General features: G+C 44.9%; 1 protein-coding gene across 4 annotated transcripts in view; it reads left to right on the top strand.

Moving 5' to 3' along the window:
* fcho2 (FCH and mu domain containing endocytic adaptor 2) overlaps positions 1–19,536 on the top strand; it is a 38,185-nt gene that overhangs the window by 1,791 nt on the left and 16,858 nt on the right. For 2 of the 4 annotated variants that reach the window (XM_076081511.1, XM_076081679.1), the window contains exons 2-8: positions 6,174–6,265; positions 9,733–9,807; positions 9,918–10,059; positions 11,457–11,609; positions 11,874–11,978; positions 13,087–13,185; positions 16,704–16,800. In XM_076081511.1, the coding sequence (XP_075937626.1) occupies positions 6,174–6,265; positions 9,733–9,807; positions 9,918–10,059; positions 11,457–11,609; positions 11,874–11,978; positions 13,087–13,185; positions 16,704–16,800 (763 nt within the window). Of the gene's footprint in view, positions 1–6,172; positions 6,266–6,517; positions 6,709–9,732; positions 9,808–9,917; positions 10,060–11,456; positions 11,610–11,873; positions 11,979–13,086; positions 13,186–16,703; positions 16,801–19,536 lie in introns of those variants that run through there. The other 2 variants (XM_076081590.1, XM_076081662.1) reach the window with 2 other exon arrangements.

The raw sequence follows: 19,536 nt of genomic DNA, 5'->3' as shown, positions 1-19,536 counted from the left end.
ACACCTGTCTCCACTCTGTGCTCTCTCTCTCTCACTCTCTCTCTCTCTCTCTCTCTCTCTCTCTCACTCTGTGGAGACATTTCTGTTGGTTTCTTGTGATCCTGGCATGAATCTCTGAGGTAGACGACATCCAACCCTCCGCTGAATAACAGAGCTCTTTAGGCATTGGCAGACACACACTCGGCACCGCCATGTCTTGTCTCTCCGTCAGATTTAAGCTGCAGCTACTTGATTGGTCACTGGCTGCAACGTTTCCGCTCACAAGATTTATTTGCAAGTTTCAAATGTCCATTTCCCCTTTTTTATTTTCTGTCTGTGTGTGTGTGTGTAATGTGTACGAGTAAGCAAGCTCACTGTGGCCTGTTGATGAACGTTTGAACGTGCGACTGTCCCCACATGTGCTGAAGTGTCTCCGGCAGTGGATTAGTTCCAAAGAGTTTAGTTCGGTTTCTGTAACAAAGCTTTTACAAAACACAGAGTGACTAAAAATGGTAACCGCATATTCAGATTCGGCAGCCAGAAGCTCATGACTGTGAAGAGCTTATGTTTAATGTGGAGTCTGTTCGCCTTCAGCATATCATGGGAAAATAAGATGGCAGTGTGATAAGCAAACAGTATTGATGCAGCCAACAGCCCCGGGATGGCCTTCTTCTCCCTGGTGTTTTTATTGTGTGTGTGTGTGTGTGTGTGTGGGGGGGGGGGTCTCACAGCTCCACTGTGTGCAGATTTCACAGTCGCACTCCCACGGATTATTGTCTGACATGCAAAGTGTCGCCATAACACAGCAAAGCGTGAAGTCGGAGGAAGAGATGGACAATGGTGACGCGTTTTCCTTCAGCTCGCACAAGCTGCCGTGTATGTCGCTCTCCATCTTTGCCTTTCTAGAGGAAGGTCTTGCTGAGTTTTTGCAATGGGGTGAAAAGGTTTTGGTCAACATTGACTTTTTGTTTTAGCTTGAAACAGAAATCTTGTGTTTTGATTCCACTCCTTTGTCTTAAACTCCTCCATGTTCTCCAGGTTTAGAGGTGGTTAAGTGGCTCCTGTGTAACCTGTTCTGGGTTTATCCGCCACACACCTGATGTCACATGCCAGACTGTAAGTCGCGGTGAAGTTCCTCTATGTTTACGTTCATACCACTAACAAAGCCCGGCTTGTGCACACACCAGCTCCCGGAGCTCTCCGGTCACATGACCCGGGGGGCAGATGCTCTGATGTCATGCTGCTGTCTGCCCTCCTCTGTGCTCCCGGGCCGTGGGTTACGGTCCGTCTGGAGAGAGGGAGGCTTGTTCAGCGTCTCTCGAGTCCCTCAGTGAGACGTGTGCGGTCACTCTTCTTTCCACTGCTCTTACCTGAACGTGCAGGAGTCATGTCAGCCGCACTCTTGATCCTGGTTCTTGTTTCCCGTTGAACCGAGTTGCTGGTGGAAATTTATCGACCGAGACTTCCCAAAGCACACTTAGGCTATGATACATTTTGCACCATTATGTGATGAATGCACAGACCATTAACCCTACAGCAGTGACTTTCACTGACACGTCTAATGTTTTATTTTGCTAGCTATAAAGAGAAAACAGGTTTCTTTGTAAAGTAGTTGCACTTAGCAGCTTGCATACCGATATGTTTAATTCAACAGTGACGTATGTGTGATGTTGATTTTATGTACTGAATGCATCATTTTTTACATGCATATATAAGAAATATAGGTTACTTGATGTCAGTGCTGTTTACTGTAAGAAAACTAAGCCATTTTCAAACAATGCTTCCTAATATGCTCCAGGTCCAGCTCCTCAATAGTGAGAACTTGCAGCTTTTCTTTGTCTTATATGATGGTGGACTGAATATGTTTAAGGTTTCAGACTGTTTGCAGACAAAAGAAGTTATTTGAAGACGTCACCGTTGGACTTTAAGGAATTGTGATCGACATTTTTGATGTTTTCAATGCTTAATTGACTAATTGTGATAATGATAATACTCATATATATATATACCGGTCTCAGCACACTGAAGTTAGTGGACGTTTTGAGAGACTCGAGCTTCGTTCACCTTTTTATTGTGAGAAGAAGAAGAAGAACGTATAATATTGAAAGATGAACCAGCTCTCTCTGTCCCGGGTTGCATTACTGCCTGTCGGGCATTAACACTTGATTCCTTCACACAGGATGTTGAACCTGGTCCTCTCCTCTAACGCAGAGAGCATTCCTGTCCTCCTCTGCCCGGCAGATGTTACAGGATGAACTGCAGCGCAGTGGTTTTGTTTGTCAGTCCTCTAAGGTTGCAGGTCAGCCATGTAACTGGTTCTTATTGTGTGTGTGTGTACTACTGTGTAATGACAGTTATTGTCAATGTGTTTTGTCTGTGGTGTGTTTTCTGGACATGGCTTCACGTACACAGACTTGAGCCGAGCCATTTGGATATAAAACCTGCGTCTCATACTTTGTTTATTAAAATAATATATTGATATGAGAGTGTGTTTGCTGGTGAGAAAGCTGGGCAGTGTTTGTTTTGTATCCATGAAGACAAAGACGAGACAGAAGATCAACATGACAAACTGGGCTGAAACTTACTCTTGTTTTCGTTGTGAATTAAATTAGTTTGTTCCTTAAACATACCAGAGAAAAGTGAGCTTCCTGTAGCCAGACGTCGACGTCTGCAAGCTGCTGGTTTTGTGTGAACAGCAGCGTAAAGACTTTCAGAGGTCAAAGATGAGCTGCACATCCTCTTATGGGAGGAGCTGGAACAAGGGAACATTTTGTACTTTTGCTTGAAAAAATGACAAATGTTTTATTGATTATCAACAAAGTCATTTGATCAACTAATGGATGAATCAACTAATCATGGAAAGTAGTGGTGTGTGCCTGTAGTGTGTGTGTGTGTGTTCATGGTGGCTGATTTACACTTAAGTTATACCGTTTCTTTTAACTTGCTTTACATACACCATACAGCCTGTTCTCTGATGATCTTGAGGTGCTAATATTGCTCATTAACGTGAATAGGAATTATTAGTAATTAAAGGGTTAATTTGACATTCCGCACCAAAATCAAAGGCACATATTTGTCCTCTTACCTGTCGTGCTATTTACCGAGCTAGATTGATTTGGTGCGACCTAGTTTTGGGGATATTGGCCGTAGACATGTCTGCCTTCTCTCCGATATAATGAGACTATATGACACAAAATAAACATTTGAAAAAGACAACAGCAATGTTTCCAGAAATCATGACCTGGTTACTCAAAGATAATCCTCAGCTCTTGTTGTGAGCAGCTTCATGTAGGAACTATAGTTTCTGAACTGTCCCTTTAAATCTTCAGGAGAGAGGTGGAAGCTTTTGTTTGCTTAATAATTCATGAATCCAGTTTAGAGTTCCATGAACCCTGAACACACCAGTTCCAGTCTAAACAGCACGACACAACCTGAAGTCATAATATATTGCTGCTGCCCTATTTTTTCCATCCACGCTCCCCTCCTCCGTCCTTATGAGTGAAGCCACTCTTCCCAGCAAACGCATTAGTGCACATTCAACCGTGACGCAAGCCGTCTGGTTGCCTGGCTATTTCCTACGTCTGTATTTTTTAATCTGTCCCCTGTAGTCTGTGCAGCAGACACAGCGGCCGGGATCTAAGTTCTTCTTCTGTATTCTGTCAGCGATACTATTGGCACAGACTCTGCTCCCTCGCTTCCTTTTTTTTATGTTGGACGCTGTCTCCGCTGCAAACTGTGCTTTTGCTCAAACAAAGTGTGATTGACATGTGTGCTGACCTCTCGGCATGTTGTCCTCCCTTTGGGGTGGGGCCGGGAGTTAAGAAAAACAACAACCCTCCATCTAAATCCAAGCATAATGAGTACCTCTGAATGTCACAATGTGTGGCTGTAATATTAAACACGGAGCACGCAGGCTTTCATCAATGAGTGTCCAGAGGAGGACATTGAGTATCACTTCCCCCCCCCCCCCCCCCCCTCCCCCATGCCGCTGCTCATGTAGATGCAGTTGTACAATCCTGAACTAGATCATGAGTCTCAGATATTTCAGGTTTGTTCACGGCGACGTCTTCACGTTCCGGCCCGCTGCTTCGTAGGATTCGGTTCATTGTAACCTGCTGAAAACACGCCCTGAGCTGCTTCCTGTGTTTGTTGTTATTATTTTTCTTTTCCTTTGTCTTCATTGTTATGACATTCCACACGAGCTGCACAGTCGTTGCACAGAATGCAGCCTCTTCCTGTTCTGCTCCGCGTGGAGCCGTGTGTTTGTCACTTCCCTGTTTAGTGGAGCGGTTGGCCGACGAGCGTCCCCCTCTGTGTTCCTTGTAGGTCAGTGCAGTGTAGATGTCATGGCAGGTTTACTCTTATGGTTTGTTGCTCACCTTCTTGTCTTGACACATAATGCGCGCAGCAGTTTGCATGTCATGCTGTTTGCGGCTAAACCTTTGTTATCTTGTTGCAACAGGAAGTGCATCTCAGTGGTCTGCTGGCTGGGACGAACTGCAGCCTGCAGAGAGACGCTTCCCTTTATAACGTCTATTTGCTCTGTCAATAAAGAGCTACCTCTGAGCTTCAGTGTGACACAAACGTCCTGACCTTTCATCTCTGTCAAAGTGGAAAAACAAGGATTTAGTTCAGACGCTGTGGAACGTGTAGCAAACTGCTGACGGCGGATCGCTCCAGGAACCAGGAAGCATCCGGTTCAGTCTCGGGTTGAGGTGAAACACAGTTGGCCTGCAGATTCAGACAAGACTGAGGATGCTCTGCTGTGAACAGCGGCGCTATCATGCTGACGTCTGCCTGCTTTTTTTTTTAGTGAAAGTATGAGTTTCCTTATTTGTCTTTATTTGCGTCAGTCCTCTTCATGCTGATCAGCACAATTCATGATAACTATTACAATCAAAGCCTTTGATTCAGAGGCTTTGATTGTAATCTGTGGGACAGCAGCTCAGTCATGTTGTAGTCTGTCTGTCCTCTCAGTTAATCTGGGAACCTCTTAGCTTCAAGCCAGGATGTCTGTGTCTTCCTCACTGAAGAAACAGCCTATTGGAGGCCGATGAGGAAGTCGAGTGTTTCTTCTTCTTATCTTCTCAACAATCGCAAGAAGGCGTTTTTTGTTGTTGAAGGAGCGTCAACAATAACGTGTCGAGTGGAGGCCACTTACTGCTACTAAACATAGGGCAGCTGACCTGTCAACTGCACTGAGGTCAGCACTATGAAGCTCGAATCTTGAATACAAACCCAGAACCCATCAAAGTCATCTGAACAAAGGCCACATGAAGTTCATGAATAGAGTTAATTCTGTGTCTGATGGATTCCTCTCACAGTTTGAGTTCAGACGGGCATCGTACAGGACGGATCTCGACCCATACTGGATGTTTGAAGCACATACTTGTGTGCATATTTGGGAGTTTTGAGAAATAAATTGATAACAAGATTTCTGCCAATAGTCCCCTTTGTTTTGATTTTGTGTTTTAATTCTACAGCTCAAAATATCAACTTGTCGGTGCTTTCTAGTGGTTCTAAACTTCCTCAAACCCAGTTTTTTGTTCTGCAATTTCTTGTTGCTAGTCGGCATTGATATCTGTATGTCTGCTATGAGCTGTAGTGAGATGTATCGGCCTATTGCTGATACAGGAAGAAGCTCACTAATAGAATGTATTTGTATTTGGTTGTGGTGTTGTCCTTTGAATGAGTTCATGAATGAATGTGTGTGCTGTTTACCACGTAAACCATCGTTTAGCATTTCAATAATCAGTATATGAATCACTAGTAGTCGCAGGCTGTTACAACATTTTCTTCAACGTAAACCCGGCATTTTTCATTCATATAAATTATTCAGAGCTACCTGCATCTTTTAGAAGCATCAGTGCAACTGGACACCTGTCGGCATGGTCACGGCCACACACACGCACTGTTTTCCTCTCACATCTTTTATTGTACGCTCGATCCTTGGATCTCGATCCATGGACCGGTCTGCCACGGTTTTTATTAACATCCGTTCCTCTCAAACATGGCAAAGATGAGTATGGTTGACCAGAGGCTGCTGCAGATGCAGCTGGGAGCTATGCAGACGATGAGGATGCTGCTCGTAGAGAAAGCCCTCACGGTATTTGGTGTGTTATTTGTCTGTTTGACTTGGTGCTTCCTCCTTTGACTGATCTGTCTGCATCCCTTTTTTTGTCTCTGACATGCAGGGTGACAAAAACAATGGCTTTGATGTGCTCTACCACAACATGAAGCATGGCCAGATTTCCTCCAAGGAGTTGACGGACTTCATCAGAGAAAGGTAAGACCCGGTAGACTGACAGTGTTCTGAAGAGGGCGGCCATTTCTAAATAGTTATCATGTTAATCAGTGCATACAAGGCAGGGCTCGTGAACCCATTCTAAGGTGTCTGCTTCTTCAATACGTGTCTGACCTGTTTCCTGCTGTTTAAATGTACTTCAAAGTTGGCACAGGGAGTTCCTTGTCATGTTCGTTTTAGTAAGTCCCAAAGTATTTAACGTGTGTATTTGTTTCATACGTATACCTCTACCAGCAGAGTACTTCACCTGATACCTTTCGGGTTTGTACTTGATTCGACACCCATCATGTGAACGGAGGCATTCAGTTGACAGGCGTGCAGTACGGCAATACTTTCAAACATTTCGGTGGCGTCTTGGCACGCTGAAGTGCCGACACCACACACTCCACTTCACCCCACCGTGGGCTGTGGCTGCTGTAGTAGTGGTGAGCCAATCACACGTCGCATTAAATACACGAAAAAACATATAAATAACAGTTTATTTTCTATATCCAGGTACAAAAAGGATCTATTGCAGGTATCTTTTGACTAAAGAAGGTTCGATGCTACTTCATACCTTCGATACCTTAAAGGTTTACCAGCCCTAACTGTGATACATGACAAACTAAAGCAGTTATCCTCACATTTAAGAAGTGTTTAGTATGTTTGCGCCGCTATTACTTTAAAAAGTATGAGTAAATACTAGTTTTCTTTTGTTGATAAACTAGTAAATTAACGAGCTTATCCTTTCAGCTCTAGCTCCAACATCAAGATGAATGTCTTTTGAGGAGGTTCTCCATATTCATCAGAAGAATAAACAGTAGTTATGTTTAATACGTGCAACATTGGGACTAAAGGTATAGTGGTGGAGGAGTGAGGATGTTTTGCAAACTTAACCTCTTTGTGAAAGAAGCTTAAACCTGTAACCGCACCGTCCGTGTCTGCAGCTGGATAATAGCATAACAACGGCTTCTTGTCAAACGCTTCCCACCTCCATAAAGATTAGCTTCACTGTGTCAGAGGTGTGTGTTTATAACCTGCCACATGACAGGTGGTCTACCACTGGAATTCAGTGGGTTCCTCTGCTCCCAGTCACTCAGACTCTTGATCAACCGTGTTTATTATAAGATGTGTGGAAAGCCTCGTTAATAATGAATGATGACAATTCAAAGGTTATTTCGTGTTAACATTATGGCTCGATCCTAAAACACTATATTTTCAGGTGTTTCTATGTTTGCAGCGGCTCCAAAAGTACTTTTTGAAGAGTTCCTGTAGCCGAGCGATGCTTATGATGCAACGCTTGCCGTCGCTGTTCAACCCGTTCGGACTCATTTTGATGAATCATCTTTTAGCGTTTCACTTTGCTTAAATATTAACAACCGTTGCAGTCTGCAGGAATGTTGCTGTTTGTACTGTAAATGAATCAACACATCATTCATGAAGGAGACAGATGAATGTAACATCATTTCTTCTATTGCTTAGAGGAATCTTTACTCTGTTTCACACAGGCTGGTTTGGGGGTTTTAAGTTCATGGACCGATGGTACGTTTCTTCTCTTCTGGTAAACTGCACTCTGACTCCCTCTGGTGGAGAGAGAAGCTCTGCGCACTGAGTCAATATGCTCCCAGTATCTGTGACATTCTGTCATCCAGGGCCCTTCTCCCAGGCTAAAACGATATTAGAAATCTCCAAGAGACAAACACACATCCATGAAATCTCTTGCAGGTGCTTTGTCACAGTTATCTGCACTAAAAGATGGAAAAACACCAGCAAGCTGCTGTTTCACTTTCAGTTCTTCTTTCATTGTAAGTGGGCATTACTCAACAACGTTTAGACCACAGATAACCTTCTCCAGTTTAAAACACGGTACCCGAAGAAGACTAAAGATAATCTTAACGTCAAGGTTCACATACTCATACTTTCACCTCACACAGCGTCATACGACAAACCACCTCTACACTGTTTGCACTACACACTAGTTATCAAAGTATACCATTGTAGCAGATAGTATACGAAAAAAGAAAAATACTTCACCGCTTTACAGGAAATATTACAATACATGCAACGTCAGACGTCAGACGTCCATCAAACTGCAACTTTGGACTCTCGCCGCCAATTCAACTGTTCAAAGAGACAGTTAATTGTGATTAAAGTATATTTAATACTTTGTTTTGCCATCAAAGCTCTTTGCAGCAACTCCATTTCTTTAGTGCATTGCATTGTGGGAGGATTGTGTCCGTCAACAACCCACTAAAGAAGCAGCCGTATTACTCTGTTTTCTAACTGTTTTGTCACTATTCCCATGTGAGCACACAACACACTTGTACCTAAAATCTGCTTTGAATTTGTATATAGTATGGATTTGGGATACTATATACAAAGACTTTGCCTGGTTTGTAAGTATGAACTTTGAGTCCTTTAAGATTTATTTCTTAAAGAATATCTTGGTCAAACTACTGTCTCCAAGCTCCAAAGGGAACCTCCACCGTCAAGACAACGTGCGGTTCAAACACAGTCAACACTGATTGACGGTCTGTCTCAGGTGGAAACCCTGTCGGTCATATCCACATAGAATAAAAGAGGTTCTGTAATTAATGCGATCTTAGCCCACAGAACTACAATCAGTCTGAGATCTTCTTAAATCACGTCATCTGAAGCTTTGTGTGTCTAATATTATAGAAGAGCAACACTCTGCAGCTCACTACACACAGTTTAAACTTCAGTACGAACACCAGGAAGCTTTTTGAAAGGCAGAGTTGTCTCTCGGCACTTTGTCTGTATTTGAAATATGCTTTTAAAAATAAACTGCACAAAGATGTCGAAGTGCGAATGCAGCATAGAATGCAGTTCTAGCTCGTCCCATCCTCTGTGTTGTTGTGCTACATTGGATGGTTGCCCGTGTGCACCTGTGTGTGTGTGTGTGTGTGTGTGTGTGTGTTTATGATGGATGTGTGTGTGTGTGCACGTTTGTCCCGTTTCCCCCTGGCTGACCTTGCTCCTGTGACGTGACTGCAGAGAGAGGCTGGCTAAATGAGTCGTGCATAATTCAGGCTTCCACTATAACACTGCTGCAAGTTTTTCTTTCTTTCCTTTTCTTTTTTTTTGACTCCTGTCACTTTGCTGCAGAATGAAGGAATAAAAAGAGAAGCAGGGCATTGAACACACTACAGCGTTCATACTCTTGTCAGCTTGGACGTGTGGTTTATGAACAAATCACAAGCCAAGCCACACGTGTTTGCCCACACACGGCGCGTGTGGTCAAACATTCATGTTGCAAGTTCTAAGTGGGTGTTTTTGGCTTCACTTGTGTCGTGACTTGCCCTGTTTGAGCCTTAACATAGTTGCAAATACTTTGTAAAAACTTGGTCACGCTATAAATGTCTTTTATCATTATTGACATACGATGCTGTTGAGTTGAAACGCTGTCTGTGATCGTTTATAATGAAGTGTGTGTTTGTGCTCTGTCCTAGGAGCGCTATTGAAGAAGCCTATGCCAGGTCCATGACCAAACTAGCCAAGTCAGCTGGCAACTTTTCTCAGCTGGGGTGAGTGTGAACAGCTTTCCCGGTTTTCTGAAGAGCAGAGCAGAATGAATGAATGAATGTCAGAGGGTGCTGCCGCGTCCTGGCCTCTGAAGTGTCGTCTTCCCCTCCAGGACTTTTGCTCCGGTGTGGGATGTGTTCAAGACCTCAACGGAGAAGCTGGCCAGCTGTCACATGGAGCTGGTGAGGAAACTGCAGGAACTCATTAAAGAGGTCCAGAAGTATGTGGAGGAGCAGGCCAAAGCACACAAAAAGGTAAGGAGATGGAGAATCACATGTTGAACGTTGTCTTAACGCACGCAATTTATGACAACTTGACAGTACCCCAAAAAAAAACTCCAATCTGTCACTCCTTCCCATGAACTACCAATTATCATTTGGTAGTTTGCTGCTCCAGAGTTGCCACAAGTTCATGCTCATTGAGGAAAATGAACCGTTTAAATGTAGATCCATTCCCCCCTCTTTGTTGTTTTACGCTCTAGTTATTGTCCCTGGGAAAGATGTTGGAAAAGGCAATTGTTTAATAGTTGATTCCATCCTGAGAAAACGTAGCGTGCAGTGTTATTCTAACACTTCGCTCCTCTCGATATCTCCTCTCTGCTGAGACTCCATCAGCTCACATCTCATGCATGAAGCCACAGAACACAAAGGGAAAGAGGAGCTTGGAATCAGTGGAGTTGTGTTTGTGCTTTCAGCCTGACAAAAAGGCTGTCACAGTGTCTCTCCGTCACTTCCCTTCACTCCCTTTTCTCCACTCCGCTCTGTGTTTCTTGGCTAACTTGCAGATCCAGCGCTTGCCGTAGTACAAGCGGTGTGAGTAACACAAAGTAAACACCCGTCTTGGAGTGGGTGCTCAGACTGTGTACGTGATTTCCTTTCGCTCACTCCACTGATGTTCTACCATAAATGTGTCAGAATGAGGAACGAAAAGGGTTCGGAGACGACGACGAGTGAAACAAACGACCAAGCTCACTATCGCTACCCCTCGATTCTAGTTCTCTTTTTATTCCTTCAACATAAAAACATAGATGAGATAAGATGAGATAGAACTTTATTATGAAGGGAATTCGTGTGCCAGGGATTCATCCAAGATTACAACAGAAGAAGAACAGAGTAAAAATATAAACATGAATGAATGATTGATTAAATTAGTGAACAAGAAGTAATGCTAATAACACCCGTGCCTAATAGAAACTAAAATAGGAAATGTATATTGTGCATGATATGGAATATTATTGTTCTCCGTGTCCGATGTTCCAGCTGTAAGTCAGTGTGAAGAGCGATACAGATGGAACAAATCTATTCAGAAGGAATCCAGAGTTTTATGCATTTTGTATAACAGCCGCCAAATAGCTTTTAACAGCTTCCTCATGTGCAACAGTTGTGTGTCACATGCTGCAGAATGAAACCGAGGGACTGCAATCGTGTTTTATAAGAGCAATAAAGGACCTCTGTCTACGCTGAGATTGTGTCTGTTATTTCATCATTAAGTCATAATGAACAAGGGGATTCCAGGACAAGTGTTGTACTGTGTTAACGTCAAACTACACAAGATTCAACTCCGCGGTTAGAAGAGCAATGAGGGGCACTTGCACGTATTATTCAGCCTGTCGTCGGCGGAGTCACTGTACCAGGCGTTTGTGTGTTGTCAGACAAAAGAAGAGGTGGCGTCCACCCTGGAGGCCGTGCAGAACATCCAGACCACCTCGCAGGCCCTGCTGAAGTCCAAGGAGATCTACAACGCCAAAACTGTGGAGCAGGAGCGCCTCCGCAAAGAGGGGGCCACCCAGAGAGATGTGGACAAGGTGGGAGGTCACATTCGCACGTACACACACACACACACACACACACACACACATAGTCGTGGTATGGTAATAAGGCATGATGAAGTGCCGTAACACTCCAGTCTATACAGAAACTTTAACCCCAAAAGCTTCTCAGCCTTCAGATGTTAAGTGGAGCTCGGTTTCTCGTCTGATTTGTCAGTTGATCCGGGAAAACAAAAGAGCCAGTGTGCATGAACTGACGATAGCCATTTATCTTGTCTGTTTTATGTTTTTTTTTCGCAGGCTGGAGTGAAAGCCAAAAAAGCCACAGAGACCTACAAGTCCTATGTGGAGAAATATGCTGCAGCCAAGTCAGAGTTTGAACAGAAGATGGCAGAAACTGCACAGGTATCGTGATTCTCTCTCTTCTGTGTGGATGTGCTTTAATGAAAACACGCACTCACAAGCTCTCTCTAATGTCTGTCTGTGTGGTGTGCAACACTTTCATTCTGTCAGCCCTGTGTGTGTGTGTGTGTGTGTGTGTGTGTGTGTGTGTGTGTGTGTGTGTGTGTGTGTGTGTGTGTGTGTGTGTGTGTGTGTGTGTGTGTTCGTGCCCTGTATCATCTCCAGATTGTGTTTTTTCCTCTGTAACGGAATCGTTGTGGAAAGCCCTGATTGGATCCATCTGAAGGCCTGATTAGATAAACTCCAAATTAAAATCAGATCAACAGAATTTGGCCTCCATATCCTCCCGAGCCGCAGCAGCTCCGCCACCAGAAATGGTTCCAGTTAGCCCAGCGTTTGTTTTTGTTCGCCCCCCCCCCCCCCCCTTAAGAGAAAGCGGAGTTGCAGCACTATACTTCCCCGGGACATCACAGTCTACGGCTCGTCTCAAACGCAGCACATGTGGACATGAGTTATAAACACTGAACACATGTGCTCTCTGACATCACCGCGGCTCCTACATGTGTGTTCTCTTTGTCCCGAGTGTGTCTGTGTGTGAATATGACAAGTCTCATTTGTGTGCACGTCTCTGTAGTGTAGACGCAGCAGCGAGTGGCTCTTTACCCGTGTGCTTGTGGTGAGATCTTCTCTCTTTGATTTTCCAGTTTATGGTTATTTATGCTCATTCTCCTCGGTTAACCCCAGAAGCCCAGAGTCAGACTTAAGTGGAAGTAAACACTGGCATTTTAAGTTGTGATCTACACCATACTACTGCTCAAAGCCAAAGTGAACCTCCGTCAATGTATCTCACGAACAGAATAATTGTGGAAGGAACTGTGTGTGTGTGTGTGTGTGTGTGTGTGTCTGAGCGGCATAGACCACCCAAACAGACACACAGGAAGTGGCTGGGACAGAATAAGGAAGTGAAGTTTCCTCGGCGGCCTTTTTGTCCCGAGCTCCATGTTTTCATGCCTGTTTAATGACACTTGACACCACGAATTGCAGATTTGTTTGCACACGAATACATTTGTTGCATCGCCGCGTCGTTAACCGCCTTCGTCCTGTGTTCCAGAAATTCCAAGACATTGAAGAAAACCACATTCTCCACATGAAGGAGATCATTCAGTCGTACTCGCGGTCCGTCGACGAAACGCACATCCAGATAGGAGAGGTGAGTGTGAACACACACACACACACACACACACATACGTGCTCTCGAACATTCCTGTGGGTGGAGTAGGTGTCTTGTTGACCTGAGGCTCCGCTCATTGGGTTCACTGTGTGTCATATCAATTAGTGTCGTCTTTGATCTCGCTAATCGTTTAACTGAGAACCAGGAAATGGTCCATTCAGCCTTTTATGCCGAGCAATTAAAAGCTGATCAAAACTCCCTCTCAGCCGATCTAAAACACCTCCAGAAGTCGAAACACTTGCCAAATAGCTGCGTCTGATAGCTAAACGTGCTGCACGGCCGCGTTTTGTTTCTGGGAGTGTGTTTAGGTTTTGGGGAAATGGCATCAAGTTCGATCAAGTCCGACTGTGAAGGCTTTCAAACATCATTCACGAGCGTATTAATCGGTATTCAAGGTTAACCAGAGATTTCCTTTCCCATTTATTTATCCAGCAATCATACTTACCAGCGCCACACAGAATAAGTGGAGACTAACTACAATCTGCTGCTCCGTTCTCATTCATCTGCTGTGTTCTGATGGTCGCTGCGGTTCTCTTACTGCCCGCAGAGGGCGACGCGGCTCCACCGACGGGGCCTCTAGCCGGACTGCAGCTCGTGCGGCAAGTTGGAAAGAATGTGTAGCGACAGGCTGCCGCAGGTTATTCAGCCCCACGGCTCCTGCTTCTGAGCAGGAGACGGGCAGTGCTGCTGCCTGTTGCTGAGCCAAAAGACTGCATTGTAGAACCAGAACAACCCGAGCAGACTGAGAAATTGTGATTTGGTTGACGAATACTCTTCAAAACCAGATTGTGAGGGACCTTGAATTTTATAATCGCATGAGGGTCAGGCAAGAGGGAGGCAGGACCAGTTTGTATCTCTGCAACATTGTGCTTAGTCACTGAGCCCACAGGCATTCATGCTGACAAGCAAACACAGATAAGATGAAGGTAAACAATGTCTTTGTAGCTGCGTTAGTAGCTTCCATTGATGCTCAAAGCGCCTGCAAAGAGGCCTGCAAAGAGGCCTGCAAAGAGGCCTGCTAGTCTGGGGTGCGATAGCGTGAAGCTCCTCTCCGGCAGGTGAATAGGAAACGGCCGAGGACTCCACATGTGTCTTTATCAGAGGAGACGTGGCCGTCTACGCTCCCGCCACGTCAACGCTGGAGTTAGCAGTGAGTTTGACTGTTGTACGAAGGAACTGCTTCTCGATGGCAGAGTCAAGTGTTGGTGCTGCTGTCAGGCCAGGAGTGTCAAACTACCAGAGACACATAATTGCATGGAAGTGCAATGAAACTGAAGCACGTGGGGGGGGAGGTTGGTGTCACTAAAATAAGTGATCATGTCAACCTTGCAGGTATTTTCAGACGAGGCTCAGCCGGCATCAGCTCAGTGGGCATGAAGGATAAGAGGGTTAGGGAGGATGAGAGGGAGAAAGTGAGCGGCGTAAAGAAAGGAAAACATACCTTATATAGATGGGTTCAACAGGAAGAAGTAGCAGAGAGTCTTTGAACTCGCACGATGGGCAGGTGTGGCTGTTAGGTTTGCGTGCTGTGTTTGTTTTTGTAAGTGTGTGTGTGTGTGTGTGTGTGTGTGTGTGTGTGTGTGTGTGTGTGTGTGTGTGTGTGTGTGTGTGTGTGTGTGTGTGTGTGTGTGTGTGTGTGTGTGTGTGTGTGTGTGTGTGTGTGTGTGTGTGTGTGTGTGTGTGTGTGTGTGTGAGAGAGAGGATCCCTTGAAGGCAGAAGCATGTTTTGAGCATGTGGTCCAATGTCTCCACGGTACGAGGTGTGTGTGTGTGTGTGTGTGTGTGAGAGAGGCGAGGAGGGCACGCAGGTTGATGACATTACTGCCCTCCGTCAGGGCAACAGCACCTGACTGATCGCGTGTGCTGCTCCGAGCATACTTCCTCAACCGCAGCAACCTCCCCTCTGCCCCCACACCCACCCACCTACATCACCCCCCTCGCCCCCACAACATCCTCTCCTGCCAGGGCACAGAAGGCTAATGCACTCCACCTCGCCACAGGGGCCGGGGGTGTGTGGGGGGGAGTGGGGGGTGGGCAGACACATATTGTATGTGTTTGCGTGCGTGTTTGTTTGATAGTGGACCCACTCTGCGCTTACAGTATCACGCACATCTAAATGGTTTCACTGTTCCTCATCCCCGCGTCCATACATCGCGTTCACTTCCCCCTCAGCACACACACAAGCACACATGCACATCTCCAAAGCAAACAAGCAAACAAACACTCTGCTTCCTCTGATAGCGCCCAAAGGGCATCGGCAGTAGCGCAGTGCCAACAACAATGATTCGCCTCGACACAATAGAATCACTCGCAGTGAAGTACAGTATGTCTGCACGGCCACTTACAAAATAAATGTTATTAATATCAACACACGGCAAAGTGGCGGGGAGAATTAATAGCGACAGACAGTCTCCCTGCATATCTTGAAACAAATCGCACTAAACACTCGACACGTGACGCTAATCTTTACATGTATGATCTGACATAACAGAAGACGTAAACATCAACAGTTACTGAGCACTGAACTGCAGTTCCCCCAGCTAAGGATGAGCATTTCTATATTTAATCACTTACGATGAAAAAAATATTTACTGGTGCACCAAAGAAAGATTGACGTGTACAGTAAAGACTATTGCAACACTTCCTGACTACAACACTTCTGATAAACTTTGATTAAAAAAAAAGAAAAAATCAACACGGTTTTTTGTGCATCTCCTGGAGCTCAAAGGATTTCTCTTAATGCAGCTTTAAATCGTCCATAAACATATTATGTAATATATGTAGCTGACAGGATTCAGTCTGTGCAAGTAATAATAAACATTTTATTGCGGTTTACAAAACTTTTATTTCATTTTCACCTCGGCCTGGAAAGAGAAAATCAAATATCACGATATTGTTTAACCAGACACAATGAAATGTATTATAATTAATCATCAGTAATGGGTATATAAAGACTAAGTGGGTAAAGGCAAACATTAACAGTCTGGTAAGTTCAGAACATTACATCTCTGTAATGTAACCTTTAAAACCAGGAAAAGACAACACTTATGCCATATTACTATATCCAAAATCGAAGACAATATCCAGTCTAATATCCCGATATTGAAATAATATTGATGTATTGCCCAGCTCTACTTTCACTTCACAAACATGGCTAGAATTCACCAACAAATGAGAACCGTCTCGTTCTTCTAGTCGGGCTCAGAGCACGGCGAGCCGCAATACAATATTTAGCGGGTGTAGTTCCGTCTCTGCTTCTCGGATATGTAGTTAATCCCACCTGGTTAAACACCTCCGTCAAGTTTAGAGTGCCGGCAACCAGAACACTTTCTGTTTCACGGTAAACGACCCAAAATAAACGTTTTCCTTCATTGATTGCAGGGAATATAAATGATGAATAAATCGAACAACTAACTGTGTACATTTAACTTTTTTTTCTTTCCCATGTGCTTTCTCAGCAAAATGAATGAATGAATGTTTTTTTTATTTTTTTTTAGGTCCACACTGAATTTGTGAGGAACATTGAGAACACCTCAGTGGAGAGCTTGATACACAAACTGGCAGAGAGCAAAGGAACGGGCAAAGAGAGACCAGGTAAGCCACAAGAGTCGTATACGTTTTAATGCTAATAACCAATGTTTGTCGGGGGGGGGGGGGGGGGGGGGGGTTTGTGGTGTGAGTAAATAAATGAGGTGAGCGGGCCCTTCCTTGTGAGGGAGGGGAGGGCCGTATGGAGAGGGGCAATTAGAAGTACGAGAGGGCCATCAGAGTCAATCATAGTAATCTGCTGTAAAGGTAGGCAGGCTTGGCATTCCAGTCAGCATGTGACACACAGGGGGCTTTGCTGCGCTCGCAGACTAAGCAGGCAGAACCAACCTTTTCAGGAGGTCAGAGCTCAACAATGACTCTTGTGTAAACTTTGCCATGCCACAATAATCAAGGGAATACTCCTCAGACCCTTTTTGGCTCCACCCCCCCACCTCCCTCTTTCTCACACACACACACACACACACACACTCGCAGCTCCTTCATTGTTGGTTAGCTACTCTTTCAGCAGCTGTAGTAGCTCTGGAGCGTGACTATTTTATAACTATTTTTAACTTTTACTCGTATGAATCGGCGTGTTTAAATCCTCCAGTGACTCCGCTCGTCCCCGTACTTATTACGTCAGGGGGTCGCAGACACAAAGGGTTCACCTCTGCTGTGTTTGTGTGTACACAAACGGTGACCCCTGTATGCAGACGCTGCGTCCAAGGAGTGGTGGCCTTCATTTGTTTGGACAGCAGAATTAATTGAGGCTAAAAAAACGGTCAGAAAATTCCTCTTTGTATCAAGCTGTTCATTAGGGATTGCGCAGCAGCCCCGGCCCTGTCAGGAAAATAACCTGTCGGTCCCCTGATTAAATAGCTGAACGGATGGCCGGTCCAGTGCCTTTAGAGAGAGAGAGGTTGAATAAACTTTCTATTGCGGAAACAATCCCAAAGTGACACGCTGCGAGGCAGGGGGGTTCGGAGTGTTCAACGATATCCAGCTGAGCTGTCAACTGGCGGTGGGCCAGACACGCAAAGCCCCTCTCCCACTCCCAGTGCCATGTGAAGCATATGCAATTTAAAAAAAGAAAAAAAAAAGAACCATTCTCCGCTCATGCGTGACTGCATGCTTCCCTCACAGAGAGTAGAAAGAAAAGAAACATCTTCCCCTGTATAAACAGAGTCGTCCGTCTGTTTGGGAGATGTTTAAACAGTTCATAATGTCTGCCCAGGTTTAGGTAATATTCATGTGTCTGGTGTTTGGAGTTGGTGCGCATAAATATTGTCAGATGCAATCGCAGGATGCTAGCGGCAAAGAGTTCCTGCTCTGCCTGGGTCTTACGTAGATCCACAGCATTTGTTAAACATCCCAGAGCTCCAATAAAGAACGCCATGTGTCATTTTCCAGTAATTTCGCCCTTTTTTCTGGGTCCTTTTTCATCGCCTTTGTTTGACATTACCTCCAACTAATTTAAATACAGATGATGTCAAATGAGATAATGATTGTGAGCATCCTCTGCAGGAAAAAACCTGATTGCGACGACATCACCGACTCTCCCGCCGCTTCCTCCCACGAGAAGAAGTGTTTTGATTGGCATTACACTCTCTGTCGTGCGCGCACACAACCGTTTCGTGCAGTCGTTTGTGTTTTCGCCCGGCGGTGCAGAGGCCCTGATATTGCACAGTAGAGTAGATCGGTCATTGGTGTACTTTATCCACTTCGCTTGGCGTGATGCATGCCTCTCGTGACTCGCCGCTTCCCTGCGCTTCACTCGCCGCTGCACACGCCAAACAAAGCGTCGATTCCGCTCGCGACTGGCGTCCTCTGGGGGAGAGCGCGGTGGTCTGCTGCTACTGTATACATTTTGAGTTAAAATATCATTAGCTTTGTTGTTTTCAGGTCATGGCATGTTAGTGTATCAGAGATATTGCCAGAGGGTGCTGCTCCATCCCTCTCTCTCATCTTGCAAGCTGTTAAGCTTTCTAGTCACATCTATCGGGTCTGATAGCGAACACAGACTGCACGTCTTCCAGGTCATGCATTTTAAGAAGAAATAGTCGTGCAAAAATGACTAAAATACGCCGTAGTGTGTGTTTAAAGTCATAGTTAAACGTGTGGATCACGTGGACTGATGCAGATGTTACACAGTTTGTTTCACCATGTAGCTGAGGTGTCACCCTTTCTAATATATATTAACATCACACAACACCAACAGACCAAACTCCCGGATTTCTCTGATTGACGTGCCGACTCATTGCATGCTCTGCCTCTGGTTTTTCTACAGCCTTTAGCGTGTGTGTGTGTGTGTGTGTGTGTGTGTGTGTGTGTGTGTGTGTGTGTGTGTGTGTGTGTGTGTGTGTGTGTGTGTGTGTGTGTGTGTGTGTGTGTGTGTGTGTGTGTGTGTGAGAGAGCATGTGTATGTTAAAGCGCCGTCCCTTTTGAAAAGCCTCCATAAATGTTTCTGGAGGCCCTGCACTCGGAGCGTGACAGTCCGAGTGCAGGGCCTCGGAGGTAAATGTGTATAATTGATGAGCATTAAATTAAGTGTGAACTCTGTTGTTGTTTGTTTGTTTCCATCATCATTAGAATGATGGATCTGAATAACCAACAGCAATGTTATTTATTGTTATTATGACTGTTGGCTAGAACCAATGCGACAGTCTGTTAGTTCTATCTATTGTTGGTTCATATATGGTCTGTTCTTTCTTCTTTTTTTGTGTGGCCATATTTTTGCATGTCAGAGAGAGAGAGAGAAGGAGAGGAGCACATGTTTCAAGCCTGAGAGCAGATTTGTCCGTG

Source organism: Anarhichas minor, unplaced genomic scaffold (genome assembly GCF_050575085.1).
Source record: "Anarhichas minor isolate MPS153535 unplaced genomic scaffold, ASM5057508v1 ptg000002l, whole genome shotgun sequence".
Taxonomy (NCBI): Eukaryota; Metazoa; Chordata; class Actinopteri; order Perciformes; family Anarhichadidae; genus Anarhichas; species Anarhichas minor.
The sequence above is the reverse complement of the archived record's forward strand: the minus strand, read 5'-3'. Positions and strand labels throughout refer to the sequence as shown.